This window comes from Thalassophryne amazonica, chromosome 19 (genome assembly GCF_902500255.1).
Source record: "Thalassophryne amazonica chromosome 19, fThaAma1.1, whole genome shotgun sequence".
Taxonomy (NCBI): domain Eukaryota; kingdom Metazoa; phylum Chordata; class Actinopteri; order Batrachoidiformes; family Batrachoididae; genus Thalassophryne; species Thalassophryne amazonica.
This window is the reverse complement of record NC_047121.1, coordinates 32,025,246-32,041,686: the sequence shown is the minus strand read 5'-3', so window position 1 is coordinate 32,041,686 and position 16,441 is coordinate 32,025,246. Positions and strand designations below refer to the sequence as shown.

The following is a 16,441-nucleotide window of genomic DNA, read 5'->3' as shown; positions in this document are numbered from 1 at the left end:
TAGAAAATGAATTAATTTTTTGGGGGGGTTTTTTTGGTTCCTTTGTTTGATAGGTTTATATATATATATATATATATATATATATATATATATATATATATATATATATATATATATATATATTTATTTATTTATTTATTTATTTTCTCCCTTAAGCATTAGTATTTGTGGTCATTCCGGCGCTCTGTCTATCTATCTATCCATCTGTTTGTATACATATATATATAATATTGGTGCAGCCATACAGTTGGAGCCCTAGGTGACCGCCTAGGCTGCTTGAGTTTAGAAACGCCCCTGGCAAGATGAAAACTGGAACACGTCAGTTTTTAATTTTATAAGAACACAGAAGACAGAACAATGACATACTGCCGCGTTTTCCTCCACACTGAACTGAATAAATTTTTGATCGAAGGATAACGGATGATCATAAAACGTCTCACAGACTCTTAGGTCACCAAACATTAAAACTACATTTACCAGAAGGTCCCCCTGAAAGCTGCCTACATTGTGCCTGTATAAAATATACATTAAAGTTAGATTTAAAGAGTTTTTAACATTTTTTCATATTAATTAGATGTATTTGAACCTACAATCTATGATTTGAACGCGTGTAAATTATGTGATAGTAGAAAATATGGCGAAATATTAATATATCGAATTGAAATAGTTGCACTTGGTCACGAGAGACGTCATGCGGAAGCGTCTCGCGGAGCTGATTATCGACACAAAACCAGTTTAGCTTCTGACATCATTTACAGGGAAAACTAAATTATATTTTCCCTTTTTTTTTAGATAAAATACAGCTGGTCTACAATCAGTTTAAAATGTCATCGGAAGAATTTGAAAAGTTGCACGAAATGTACAAATCGCTGTATGATGAGCTCAAGCTAATACCAGAGAAAGGTCTGCAGTGTTACGGAGGTAAAGACCTTTTTACTGTTTTAACACTTTATTTCACTTTAATAATGTCTGCAGGCCACACTCAATCCGCTATTGTCACACCCACAGAGGACAGAAAGAAGCTGGTGAGAGTCTTTGATGAAAGGCAGGGGGAGGCTGAAGAAGTGGTGAGCTGTTGTACTTCATACAAGATGACAAACATCTCAAGTTTTAGTTACAGTCATTTACAGTAGAACAGACCTGCTCTGCTTTTATCCCTTAATTACATTTAAGATACTGACTTCAATATAGTTAATTTATACAGCACCAAATCATAATAAAAATTGACCTCAAAGTCAGGTCTGGAGTAGCCGGTGTCACGTACTGTGTCAGATGTGTATATTCGCTGTTAGTAGGTGACACTGGCGGTGGGCAACAGTGAAGGGCCGAGATGGTGCAGGTTTTCTTTGGCACTAATCCCCTCAGCAGGTGGTTTTATGGATGAGCTCCTTCCTCTTGTGAAGAAAGGTGTACAGATCTTGCAGAATTGATAGATACACTGATTGCAGCATTTGACAAGCTTGCAGGGGTGCCGCCAGGGATTTTGGGCCACATGAAAAGAAATCTTACTAGGCCAAATTATTTTGTCAGTATTATAATTGTGTTAGGTGCATCTCTGCGCCCCTGTCAGTCATGGGCCCCTAGAATCCGTCTCCTTATTTTCTGCTTTTCGGCACCCCTGCAAGCTTGGTGAGGAAATGTGTCTTGTTTTGCGTTTGTCTTAGATCTAGACTAAGAACTGTCTCTATGTGGTGAAAGTATTGAATTTGTAGTTACATTCGTGTCTCTGAGTCTCTGGGTCTCATTTTAGAGAGCTTTTGGGCTGGTAGGGTCCTTCAGGATTGGGGTAACAATTTATTTTAATTTTTTATCTTCTTCCGCTTCAGCCAGGGTCGGGTTGCGGGGGCAGCAGCTCAAGCAAAGCCGCCCAGACCTCACGATCCACACACACTTCCCCCAGCTCCTCCGGGGGAACCCCGAGGTGTTTCCAAGCCAGCTGAGACACGTAGTCCCTCCAGCATGTCCTGGGTCTTCCCCGGGGCCTCCTCCTGATGGGACGTGCCCGGAACACCTCTCCAGCGAGGTGTCCAGGGGGCATCCGGAAGAGATGCCCGAGCCACCTCAGCTGGCTCCTTTCGATGTGGAGGAGCAGCGGCTCGACTCCGAGCTCCTCACCCTATCTCTAAGGGAGCGCCCATTCACCCTGCAGGGGAAACGCTTCTCGGCCACTTGTTCTTGTTCTTTCGGTCATGAGCCAAATCTCATGACCATAGGTGAGGGTCGGAACGTACATCGATTGGTAAATCGAAAGCTTTGCCCTCCTGCTCAGCTCTCTCTTCACCACGACGGTCTGATACAGTGACCGCATTACTGCAGATGCTGCACCGATCCATCTGTCAGTCTCACGCTCCATCTGTTCCTCACTTGTGAACAAGACCCCGAGATACTTAAACTCCTCTACTTGAGGTAAGGACACTCCACCGACCTGAAGAGGGCAAGGCACCTTTTTCCGGTCGAGAACTATGGCCTCAGATTTGGAGGTGCTCATTTTCATCTCGGACGCTTCACACTCGGCTGCAAACCGCCCCAGTGCATGCTTCAAATGGGGTAACAATAATAATTGAAATCTTCCCCTAAGAGATGTGACATCACTTACTGGTGTTATCGCTGACGTCATGCCGTGATGCCGCTCATTTTCATAATGGTGGTTTGAGTCTTGTGTGGGTTGTACTGATCCTAACACGCATGTATCACGAACACCTTTGTCTACATATTGTCACACATTCCACTTGAATATACGAGCACAGTGTTTATTAAAACTTCACAAAGATTCAAGAATTCTTTATTGTCATCCCATATATGGTTCCACATGACATGATATGAAATTAGGTTTCAAAAAATCCCAGGGGTTATATAAACTAAAGCTAGAGTAAGGAATATAAATAATGGCAAGAATAACATAAAATAAAATGAAAAGCAACACAGTTGTAATGAGCAGCATGTCAGAATTATTGTGCAATTCCCATGTAAAACAGGCCACATATTCTACACTATACAACCCCTGGCAAAAATTATGGAATCACCGGCCTCGGAGGATGTTCATTCAGTTGTTTAATTTTGTAGAAAAAAAGCAGATCACAGACATGACACAAAACTAAAGTCATTTCAAATGGCAACTTTCTGGCTTTAAGAAACACTATAAGAAATCAGGAAAAAATTGTGGCAGTCACTAACGGTTACTTTTTTAGACCAAGCAGAGGGAAAAAAAATATGGAATCACTCAATTCTGAGGAAAAAATTATGGAATCATGAAAAACAAAAGAACGCTCCAACACATCACTAGTATTTTGTTGCACCACCTCTGGCTTTTATAACAGCTTGCAGTCTCTGAGGCATGGACTTAGTGAGTGACAAACAGTACTCTTCATCAATCTGGCTCCAACTTTTTCTGGTTGCTGTTGCCAGATCAGCTTTGCAGGTTGGAGCCTTGTCATGGACCATTTTCTTCAACTTCCACCAAAGATTTTCAATTGGATTATGATCCGGACTATTTGCAGGCCATGACATTGACCCTATGTGTCTTTTTGCAAGGAATGTTTTCAGTTTTTGCTCTATGGAAAGATGCATTATCATCTTGAAAAATGATTTCATCATCCCCAAACATCCTTTCAATTGATGGAATAAGAAAAGTGTCCAAAATATCAACGTAAACTTGTGCATTTATTGATGATGTAATGACAGCCATCTCCCCAGTGCCTTTACCTGACATGCAGCCCCATATCATCAATGACTGTGGAAATTTACATGTTCTTTTCAGGCAGTCATCTTTATAAATCTCATTGGAACGGCACCAAACAAAAGTTCCAGCATCATCACCTTGCCCAGTGCAGATTTGAGAGTCATCACTGAATATGACTTTCATCCAGTCATCCACAGTCCACGATTGCTTTTCCTTAGCCCATTATAACCTTGTTTTTTTCTGTTTAGGTGTTAATGATGGCTTTCGTTTAGCTTTTCTGTTTGTAAATCCTATTTCCTTTAGGCAGTTTCTTATAGTTTGGTCACAGACGTTGACTCCAGTTTCCTCCCATTCGTTCCTCATTTGTTTTGTTGTGCATTTTCGATTTTTGAGACATATTGCTTTAAGTTTTCTGTCTTGACGCTTTGATGTCTTCCTTGGTCTACCAGTATGTTTGCCTTTAACAACCTTCCCGTGTTGTTTGTATTTGGTCCAGAGTTTAGACACAGCTGACTGTGAACAACCAACATCTTTTGCAACATTGTGTGATGATTTAGAAAAGCGAAGGGACGCGCCACAGAGCTGTTCATTATGCGGCACAAAACCACCTCCGTGTTGGTCTCACAGGACGGCTTTGAGATGGCTTTCAGGCGGCTTCCGGTTGCTTTTCAGTCGTGTGATTATCCGAGAAATTGAGCATGAGCTGGACATGCCCCAACATGTCCTGTGAGGCTTCATCATGGCGTTGCTTTGCGCCATGCAGCTCCACCATGACACGCGGAACTCCGCTCCACTTTCCATGACAAAAACTCCTGTAACAGTGGAATGTGCCGTTCATTTCTAAACTGGACGCTGTCTTGATCCAGTATGTTGTCTGACTAGCACAGGAATTGCGGAAGACGTGGACATCAGCAGTTTTTCAGCACACTGAGACAGACGTGCGGAGGAGTTCCGCGCGTCGCGGTGGAGCCGCATGACGCAAAGCAACGCCGTGATGAAGCCTCACAGGACATGTTCTGGCATGTCCAGCTCATGCTCAATTTCTCGGATAATCACACGACTGAAAAGCAACCGGAAGCCGCCTGAAAGCCATCTCAAAGCCGTCCTGTGAGACCAACACGGAGGTGGTTTTGTGCCGCATAATGAACAGCTCTGTGGCGCGTCCCTTCGCTTTTCTTTCCATGAAAAAAACTCCTGCAACAGTGGAATGTGCCGAAAAAGTCTTGATGTCCACACCTTCTGCCTTTTTGTGAAAGTCAGACGACGTCCCGGATCAACAATGCCTTCACGTTGGAAATGATCTGGTTGTTTCAGCGGGGTTTCAGCCTGTCGATCGGCGCTCGGAGCGCAGCACGCTCTCAGCAGCTGTGGGCGGTCTTTAAACCGGCTGGATCACTCCTTAATCTGTGTAATCCCCCTAAAATCATCCCTGAAAGCCATCTGAATTTTCCGAATGGTGTCCACCTGGAGGTCTCTCACAGTTTCTGGAAAAAAAATTGATGCAGCAAAGCTCCAAATCGTTCAGACATTTATTCGCAATAAAGAAGGACGAGAGGGTGGACCAGTGCTCACACAAAGCCTGCTGACAGTCGAATGACGCAACTGACAGGCGTGAAAAAACTCACACATGCGCACGAAGGTTCAAGCTTGGCTGATGCAATCACACGTGGTTCAAATCCATATGGTTTTTGAAAAAAATAAAAAGGTTCGATACTTTTCTAACAGCCCTCGTATATATATAATGCATTTATTATTTACATTAGTTATTAAGATCCTATTGTCTTATTTAGAATTTGTACATGTTCAATCATGCCCCTCTATTTTGTCACATGATAATTTCACAAGGACCATAATGGAAATAAGTGTTTATGCTTTACTCTATCAGTCTCTCTATCAGTGTATCATTGATATAGTCACTTCTGGATATTTATATTGATGTTGCAGAATAAACTCAGTCATAAACAATATTTTATTCATATTTTCTGCATCTGCAGGAGGGTGTTATGTGCCGACGCAGGTTGAGGAGCGGACCTGTGTCTGACTGAACCCAGCGCTAAATAACCAGAAAGCGGTTCCAAAAACAAAACATTTATTTCCCTTTCTGTGCAATAATTGTGTACAACATAATATATGGTTTGTCTGGCGGAGTGAAGGACGGCGCGCTCTCCAGCGCCCAAAGGGATCGAAGCCCGGCGCTTCTGGACTCAAATTCACCGCCAAACACCCCCCAGGTGGACATGACAAACTGACTCTGTGAAGGATAGAAGAGGTGAGGTAAGTCAACAGCTACAACTAATATCCTTTAAAGGCACACACTATCAGCAACACATTCATGTCTGAATTTAAGCTTTATGTAAATGAGCAGCTTCTCACAACAGGTGGAGGATCATCAGTCCGCACGCCACGGCCGTGAGAAGCGAGCTGCACAATTCTCATCAATGTTCAAATATACTGCGTAACAAAATACCAAATTACTATTAACACTTATTCAGACAATCATTCACCTCTGATGTGTGCTGACAGCATGTGTCCCTCACCCGTCCTCCTTCACAGGCACGATGTGTCAAACCCAGGTGTGGTCCTCAGCGTCTCACAAACGAACGTCAAGGTCGAGTTCCCGGCAATTCTGCTTGAATCACTCATGGCTTAAATGCAGAATGCCATCTCGTTATCTGCTTCAGCTGAAAGTCTTTAAGTCTGCACGTGAGCATCATCCACAGGTGCTGCGAGTCATTAGGCCTGCACATGAACATCCTCCACAAGTGCAGCCAATAATGATGAGGGTGAAAGATTCTTCTGCCAGCACCTTCTCCACAGACAAAAACCAGTTTGCATACCACCTGGAGAGCAAAGAAAAGAAAACAACACAAAAACATCCAGCCAAACCCCCCCAACACACAACAGGAGGGTGTGTGAGCACATACATGAGCTTTTGAAAAGACCTGAAATTAACTTTGACTACGTGCGATGCGCGTTCATGCTGTCGTCCGTGAGATGTCTTGTAAATCACTCTTGAGGTAGTATATGGTTTCATAAGCAGTGTTTTCAGCTTTAAAAGTGTTTATTTGTCATTGCTTTTACAGAATATACAACCTATATTCAATTGAATACACCACAAAGACAAGATATTTAATGTTCAGACTGATAGACTTTATTGTTTTGTGCAAATATTTGCTCATTTTGAAATGGATGCCTGCAACACGTTTCATAAAAGCTGGGACAGTGGTATGGTTGCCACTGTTTTACATCACCTTTCCTTCTAACAACACTCAATAAGCACTTGGGAACTGAGAACACTAATTGTGAGTGTCATGATTGGGTATAAAAGCAGCATCGCTTATTGAGTGTTGTTAGAAGGAAAGGTGATGTAACACACTTGTAAACATACCACTGTCCCAGGTTTTTTGAAATGTGTTGCAGGCATCCATTTCAAAATGAGCAAAAATTTGCACAAAAACAATAAAGTTTATCAGTTTGAACATTAAATATCTTGTCTTTGTGGTGTATTCAATTGAATATAGGTTGAAGAGGATTTGCAAATCGTATTCTGTTTTTATGTACATTTTACACAACGTCCCAACTTCATTGGAATTGGGGTTGTATGAGAAACATGTTAGATTTACACAGAAACGCAGTGATTTCAGAGTGGAGTCCTCCATGTTGGATTAGTGGCCAGATAGAGACCAGCCAGTGATGTCACGGTGCCTCTCTACTCTGTCTGGCTGTCACTGTGTCCTTCCCAGAATTCCCCCCCCCCAAAAAAAATCAGGTAATAAAATAATAATAATAATAATGTGTATATTATAACAAGAAAACAAGAACCTAAACGATTTATAAATACCATTAAGACAGTAAATTAACAAAAAAAAAAAAAAATTAAACATTAAATAAAAGTGTTAAGTTCTTCTAAAAAAATGTTGAGGTCTAAGGTTCTAAAAACATTCTGGACTCGCACACCATTTCAACTTGTTATAGAAACTTTGCCTAATTTATTACCACCCTTGAAAATTATCAGATGCACATTTTATAAACACTATCTAATCTAGACCCCGTGGATCCCCACATACAACGCGCTAGTATTAAAAAATATGCACATACATATTAATATTAGTGAGCACAATGTTAACACTTGCAATCCAGCGTGATCCAAACAAAACCACAGTATGAAATGGAGAAATTACTGCATTAGCTTGTTTCAAGTAGTTATTTTTGTCCTGATAGATTAACTGCTTGAAAAGCCCTGGGAATTGTTCGGTTTTGGCCTCACTGTCTTTGTGCCACTTTTGAACATTTATGGATTTCTCTGGAAGGAAATCCAGCAGTGGAATTTTTTTGCTTTTTCTGTTTGAAGAGGGCAGGCTTGTGGGGTTAGAGGTCACTGGAGGGACAGGCACCTGCTGTAGGTGCTTGCATGGCTGTGGACAGTCCATAGTCTTGGTTCAGGGGACCAGTTCCTGAGTCAGGCTCAGGTTTATTGATGTCCTGAAAAAAGAAAGCGTAAAAGCAAAATTAAGAAAGAACAACCTGCCTGACTCAGGTACACAGGAACACCCGTGCATAGCTACGCCTAGGTTTAAAAAAACAAAGGAACAAAACTGCTCTAACCAGAATCCTGCATGTGCATCCTGCAAATCCCTGAAACTGAAATGTTCCTAACATGCCAGGTGGCAGCTGTGACTGATCAACTTTCAGGTCCATGTCCACTTTCAGTCACATGCACAACTAGTAAGTTCCTTCGGCTTGTTTTCACTTGGCGTCACCGCAGCAGTTCCAACATGAATCTGCATGTTGACTTAGCACAAGTTTGAAACCTGATGCAACTCCACATTACATAGAGAAATATAGCAGGGGTGTGGTTTGAACCGGGAGCCTTCCACACTGAAAGCAAGCGCACTAACCATTTGGCCACCACCCCGCCAGTCACACACGCAACTAAATATTATTAGTCATAACAACACTATTACTTTGGTGCAGGAGAAGCATGTTTTATCTGTATTAAACCACTTTTTTATGCATCGTTTTGCCACATTACTCTGTGATTACCTTATATGTAGTTTATAATTATCCCATTTCTTGGAGACTTGTTGGGTCTGTCTAAAATTCAGTTTTAGTAACAACATAACTAACTGCCTTGTGAAATAGTTTACTGGCAATGCTGTTCTCTCACCAGATTTTAAAAGTAACTATAAGAATTATTGCAGCACCATAGGCGTTTCACAGATAAGTATATGTAACACTTCATGTGAACATGCAAAATGAGGGGGAAGAGGGATGAGGGCGAAGGGAGAGTGTTGGGATTAGGGTTGCTTTAATTGGGGACATTCAGATGAGGAGTATCACTTGCAGTGTGAGGATGCATCAGCTTCAACTTTCTGACAGTGTAGCGAGTTTGTGGACTCACTTGCTGAGGTGATTGTTAGTGAAGAAAACCTGTACCATCTTGGCTCTTGATGCCCACACTTACTGCATGAACAAGCACTTTGGCAACAGTGGTAAGGGAAAAAAAAAACATGGGCAACATTTAACATCAGCTCCATTGCAGTGTTGTACAGAGTCAAATTTACAAAAATTGCATCACTATGCAAACACTTATGGTCCCAAATGCAAACTAACAAAACACTAAAAATATTAATCTGTTTAAAAAACAAACCGAGGAGGAAAAACGTATTATGAAATGTGAACATGTGTACGACAAAAGTCTCCTCTTGAATTCAAAGAATTTATCCAGTTAAGGTGATACTTGTCCAATTTGTAAGCCTGTGAGATTAGAACATTTTATTCTTAAAATGCTTTGGGGAAATGAGGCAGAAAGAAAAAGATCAGATTCTTTTACTCTGTAATTACACAAACTCTTCTGGTTTGTCTCCAGTTAAAAGGAATGGAAGAGGAGCTACGTGTTGCCCCTGCCTCCTTCCGCAATGCAATGAGTACGAAGCTGCGCCTATATCGCCGTGATCTGGGCAAGCTGCAGAGGGACATGAAAAATTCTCCTCCCAGCTTTGGGCTCTCACCCCAGCCAGGAGAACGAAGACAACCAGGCATCTCTTCCGCAGAAAATCAACAACGTGTGAGTGTGAGGCTGTTTAGTGTTTGGTCACTGAAAGAAAACATTATATACAGTTGGGGATGTAACAACACATCACGAATCGGTATAAAATTGATAAATGTGTGACGATTCAAATTTATTCAGATGAAAAAATGAATTGCGATGCTGATCATGGGCTAACATTACAATGAAAACTCACTAGCATCACAGGTGCCTAACGGGTGTCACATAACACAGTGCTAATTGTCTAACGAGCATGAAAACTCGCTCATGTCAATGCTATGGTGTCACATAATGCAATGCTAATGGGGTAGCGTTAGCACAAGCTGACTGTCTCCATTGTGAGAAATGGGATTTCTTATGAATTTTATAAAAGCATAATTACAATTTTGCTTAGAAAAAAATGTTTCTGCTGCCTGGAAAAATGACAGTCTAACTACCGGTATGTGTGGCTTTTGAGTTTTTCTCTGTTTCATTAACTAGCTACCAAACAAACATAACAGACACACAGATCTGAGCCTTAGAGAATTATGGTATATGGACTATGGCTAGGAGCCCTTCTGCAAATGTTTTCTGATAGTTACCTTTGAAGAAAGCTGGAACCAGCTTAATGGAGTATATTGCTTTCATTAGTGATGTCCATGCCTCAAAGGGTTCAGGCCATTATGGAGCAGGACATGATTTATTTATTTAATTTGATGACTGATTAATTTTCTTTCTTCTACTTGATCTGGATAAAACAGTGCAATTAATTGAAAAGGTGTGTTTCATAGAGGCAGAATGTTCAGCTATTGAACAAAAAAAGTTTTGTGTCGTATGTGTGATTTGTTTATTTGGTACAATGGATAAAGGTTGCGTGAAGATCATCTACATGTGACGATTCCTTAAGTTTGCAAGGAGTTGTATTCTGTGCATTAGTAAGTATACATAATTTTATCGAGGGAAAAATTCTATTTTAAAACATTATGTTGTTCCGGGGCTTCTAGTGCTGCAGATAAGAGAATATTTAGAGCGGAATCCTGCAAATGGTGATAAAAGCATCAAGTTCGTCAGAAATAGTCCTCAGACAATCCTCTTTTGAAAAAACCGATTGGCCACTTGAATTTTCAGTTGGCGTTCAGATAGGGGTCAATTGAAGAATTACACAGGAATCAAAATTAAAAGATGCTTAGTCATATTGAAACCTATGCCACATTATTTGCCTGATCATAAAGATTCCAAAAAGGTATGGTTTGGACAGTCTGTAACTGAATTCTTTGGAGTTATGGGATAAAAACAGCAAGAATGGTGGTAAAGGTCAGTGTCGGTTTATACAGGGGTGAAAAGTTAAAGTTGCTCCAATTTTGGTAAAAAGTGATGCAAATTACTAGTTGAGTTAACACTGTTTTAAAAAGGAATAGTGTGGACCATGTGTCATCCTTACTTATCACGTTATGGGGTAACATATGTCACGTCATAGAATCCAATAGACGTAGACCTTGTTTGACCTTTACTTTGGAGACCAAGCATTCAACACTGTCAAAACTATTCCATTTATTAATCGTATTAGCTCAGCCAATAATTTGCATCACTTTTTACCAAAATTGGAGCAATTTTAACTTTTGACCCCTGTACAAAATGAAACTGTGCTTTGTCACCATTCTTGTTGTTTTTATCCTGTAACTCCATAGAATTCAGTCACAGATAGTCCAAACTATACCTTTTTGGAATCTTTATGATCAGGCAAATAATGTGGAATATTTTTCAATATGATTGGAGCCGCTTTTAATTTTGACCTCTGTGTAATTCTTCAATTGACCCCTACCTGACCACTGATTGAAAAGTCAAGTGGGCAATTGTTTTTTCAAAAGAGGAGTGTCTAAGGAGTATTTCTGCCAAATTTGATGCTTTTATCACCATTTGCATGATTGTTTCAGTTATCTGCTGCACTATTCCATAAAAGTCGTCCAATAACTTTAAGTAAGGTGATGTAAAACGCCACATACCTGTCACAGCTAATACTGCCTGGAATGTATTCAACATGATAATTGTATTTGCTGAAAAGAAAACTAGCATCCATAGGTGGGTTTTTGTGTGTAACGGCTGCTTCTTGACGTTGTCACTCATAAATCAATTTAACCTGGTCATTTTCTGTCATTTTTGGCTCATCCATTCAGACGCACTTGCAGTCCCAACGAGCTCTGTTACTTCAGGGTACCGAGTCTCTGAACAGTGCCAGTCAGAGCATCGAGCGAAGCCAGCGCATCGCCGCTGAAACAGAGCAGATCGGCACTGACATTATAGAGGAACTGGGAGAGCAGCGAGAACAGCTGGATCGCTCCAGAAATAGAGTGAGTTGTGAAGAAATGCAGGTTGCTGTTTTATGCAGTGAAATCATGAGGCTGCATCAGTGTGAATCATGTCAGGATAAATATTGTGTTTGTCACTCTTAGTTTTTTCTTGTCATGTAGAATTTTCAGTAGTAGTCAAGAAGTTAAATCTAGTTTTTTTCCCTAATTAGGTAGAATTTATAGTGTGTGAACAATAATGAGAAATGTCTAAATCTGTTTAATGCTGTCTTTTTTGTTGTCATGTTGTTTTTTTTATTGTAATTCTGTTGTCTGTGTAGCTGGTTAATACGGGAGAAAATCTCAGTCGAAGTCGAAAAATCCTTCGTGCCATGTCACGGCGGTAAGTTGCTTGCTATTTAGTGATGAAATTGATATCTATACTAGCAGTATGACAATTGACCAAATTGACAGGCCCTGAATAAATCTAAATGTATTATGAACCAGTCAATGGCTTGGTTTTAATATTATAAATCAGTTGAGTTAATCTTGTTTCGTTCTCACTCCTGCAGCTTCAAACTCTCAAAACATAAACAATAAGAAAAGAAAAACACTTCTATAAGAAGGAAAAAGAGTCAACTAGACAAAACTATATTCACTGTTAAATAAATAAAACGTAGTGGAATGGGACAGTGCAAAAACAGGTGATTGGGGTACAGATGTACAGTACCTTTCAGTGCAGGGATGACCAATCTGTGCAGTGGGGGAGGGGGCAGAGTAAGTTGCATTGTTTATGAGTCCAGTTGCAGATGGAAAGAAGCTGTTTTAGTCCTGATGGACCTCAGCCTCCACAGTGGTGACTGTGGAGTCAAACAGGGTGATGGGGACAGCCAGGACTGGGTTCTTTCTGAAGTCAACAACCATCTCCACTTCTTGAGGGCATAAAGCTCCAGATTGTTCTGTCTACACCAGGTGATCAATCTCTCCTCTGTAAGCAGACTCGTCCCCATCAGAGATGAGTCCAGTGGGGTTGTATCGTCTGCGAGCTTTAGGAGCTTCACAGACTATTGACTGGAGGTGCAGCTGTTGGTGTACATGGAGATGAGTAGAGGAGAAAAAAACACAGCCTTAGGGGGATCCGGTGTTGATGGATCATGTGTCTGAGACGTACCCTCCAAGTGTCACGTGCTGCCTCCTGTTAGACAGGAAGTGAGTGATCCACCTACAGGTGGAGTCACAGGCCAAGCTGGGAGAGCCTGTCCTGCAGCAGGGCCAGGATGATCACATTGAAAGCAGAGCTGAAGTCCACACACAGAATTCTGGCGTAGGTTCCTGGGGAGTCCAGATGCTGGAGGATGAAGTGGAAGCATTGTCTACAGACCTGTTGTCTCTGTAGGTGAACTCCAGGGGATCCAGGTGGGGGTCAGAGATGGCCTTGAGGTGTGTGAGGACGAAGAGCTCAAGGTCTTCATTACCACAGAGGTCAGGGCGACGGGTCTGTAGTCATTAAGTCCTGAAGTTCTTTGGGGATGGGGATGATGTGAAGGTGTTGAAGCATGCTGGCACGTGACGCTGGGAAGGTACGTCCCAGACACATGATCCATCAGCACCGGATCCCCCCTAAGGCTGCTGTCCTATTGTCTTTCAAATCTGCAGTAGAACTCATTCAGCTGGTATAACTGGAATAACGGATAACTGCATCTGTTTGAACATCATGTTTAGCTCACAGTTTATTCATACTGTTATACCTGTTCAGACGGGAAAGTTATGCTATCCTGTACAGGTGGTGTCTTCTTCTGGGCTGCATTTTCTGCCACTGCATATGGTGCTACCCCCAGTGATGAACAAAAGGCGAGCAGAGGCAGTGCCATTGTTTTACAGCACAGTAGTAAAAACCTGAAAAAGGTTCTCCTTTTTCGTGAAATATGTATAGTCAGCAATGCCACTTTTGGGTTATTATACAGTTGTATGTAAAAGTTTGGGCACCCCTGATGATTTCTACGATTTTCCTTTATAAGTCATTGGTTGCTGGGATCAGCAATTTCGGTTAAATATATCATATAGCAGACGAACACAGTGATATTTGAGAAGTGAAATGAAGTTTATAGGATTTACAGAAAGTGTGCAATAATTCTTTACACTATGTTCCTCACAGTGGAAACTGACAGCTAAAATATCTGAGATAGATTTTTATATCCTTCCCCTAAACCATGATGTTGAACAATCTTTGTTTTCAGGTCATTTGAGAGTTTAGAGGCTCCCATGTTGCCGCTCATTAGAAGAAATGCAAAGAGTTTCCCCTCTTTGCATTTGCAAATGGCCACCTTAAATACCCTTTCTCATGATTGGATTCACTTGTGTAAGGAGGTCAAGGGTCAATGAGCTTATCAAACCAATTTTGTGTTCCAATAATTAGTGCTAAATGTATTCAAATCAATAAAATGACAAGGGTGCTCAAATTTATGCATGATGATGATATGATTTTGTTTAAATAATTATTGCACACTTTCTGTAAACACTAGAAACTTTATTTAATTTCTCAGATATCTGTTTGTCTGCTATATGATATATTTAACTGAAATTTCTGATCCAGACAACCAATGATTTATAACGGAAAATCATGAAAATTATCAGGGGTGCCCAAACTTTTGCATACAACTGTAATTTATTATGAAAAGTGAATGTCTACATTAAACAAAGAACTTCATTGTATCGTTCCTTAATAAAAAGTGTAATTTTTCAGTTGTATCGCAGGCCATGTATCTAGATACATATATTGTTTAATAATGGAGAGGTATGTATGTGTGTGTATATGTGTATATATATATGTATATATGTGTATATATATGCATGCACAGAATTTGTGGATTTATTGTTTTATTTTTTGTCCTTAATCCTTATAGTTCTTGAAACAGTATATCATAATTGTGCATGTAAGCAAGTAAAAGTCTTGTACATTAAGTACAATAAAAAATATAGGCAAATAATGCTTTATGAATAGCAGACCAGTGGAAGAAAGATATATTTTATAATCCATATTTTTCTGTGTTGGCCCCTTTTTTGTTTGTTTTGATTTGGCAGTCATTACACACACATATTAAAATTAGATTCCATGAATATTTATCATATGACGGGATTAGAGGTCTCTCTGAATTTTTTGCAAAAAAAGTGTAGCAATGACCAGAACTTCTGGTCTGCTCATTGTTGACTTTGGTTTTTTGTTTGTTTTGTTTTACAGGCTGATGACGAACAAGTTGTTATTGGCTATTATTATTTTAATGGAGTTGGCCATTCTGGGTGGTGTTGTTTACATCAAGTTCTTCAGAAAATGAACAAAACAGACCATCTGAAAGCATCTACAGTCTGGAAAGTCTCTGCTGACTGGCCAATAGCAATAATGCTGTACTGTTGTTTTCAGCTCATTTTTTTTACGAGTGCAAACAAGGACAATGAGATGGTTCAGTCTGAGAGTGGAGGACTTTATTCCATGGAAACTCCTTGAGGAATCTGTAATTTGCACTGTGTTATCAGACTGTTAGTAGCAAGGAAACTGCACTGGGGGATTTTCTTGGACTGGTACAGACCCCCAAGCGGCTCCCCCTACCCCTTCTGTAAAGTTTATTGAAGTCTGAGTATGATCCACCCACTCCCAAAAGGGTGGATACTCCTGTGTCTGCCCTTTTCAAACATTAGTCATACTACAATGACTCAGAAGGTTTTTGGGGAGGATTGAACATGTTCAGATTGAGAAACTTTATTATTAATATAGAACGCAATAGTTTTGTGCTATTATCATTGTAATAAAACCTATTGTACATGAAATGTCACCAACTTTATATCTGTAGTGTCAACGTGTCCAATAACCAAAAGATTGTATTGAGCTTTTTTTTTTTTTTTGTTAAGTTTTGAAGCCAAAAACACGCAGTACAAATGCAGTATATAGCACATTTAACATTAAAAAGAACTGCAATTTATTTGTGGAAATTTTTGTGCCCACTTGAATGTCCTTGACCTATGTTATGTGCCAACTCCTGCCCAATAATTTGTTATTGATTGAGCTTAAGGCACAGTGTCAAGCCCACCCCAACCCTCAAAATGGCACCATCTGCAGGTTGGAGGAACACACAAACATCAAGCTGTGTTGATGTTTTTTAGTGGTAGGAACTGGGAGACTAGTTAGGATTGAGGGAAGGATGAATGCAGCATTGTACAGAGGCATCCTGGATTGAAACCTGCTCCAGAGCACTCTTGACATCAGACTGTGGCGACGGTTCATCTTTCGGCAGGACAATGACCCTAAGCACAAAGCCAAAGGACAACTCTGTGAATGTCGTTGAGTAGCCCAGCCAAAGCCCAGACATGAATACCTCTGGAGAGATCTAAAAATGGCTGTGCATAGATGCTCCCCATTCAACTTGAAGGAGCTTGAGAGGTGCTGCAAAGACAAAT

At 40.6% G+C, this 16,441-nt stretch overlaps 1 protein-coding gene across 1 annotated transcript; it reads left to right on the top strand.

Moving 5' to 3' along the window:
- The first annotated feature begins 687 nt into the window (after positions 1 to 687).
- On the top strand, positions 688 to 15,819 carry vti1b (vesicle transport through interaction with t-SNAREs 1B). Its single transcript, XM_034159608.1, has 6 exons — positions 688 to 921; positions 1,009 to 1,067; positions 9,549 to 9,746; positions 11,882 to 12,055; positions 12,334 to 12,395; positions 15,231 to 15,819. The coding sequence occupies exons 1-6, from the start codon at positions 825 to 827 to the stop codon at positions 15,322 to 15,324; spliced, it is 684 nt and encodes a 227-aa protein (XP_034015499.1). The 5' UTR covers positions 688 to 824; the 3' UTR covers positions 15,325 to 15,819.
- The last annotated feature ends 622 nt before the right edge of the window (positions 15,820 to 16,441 follow it).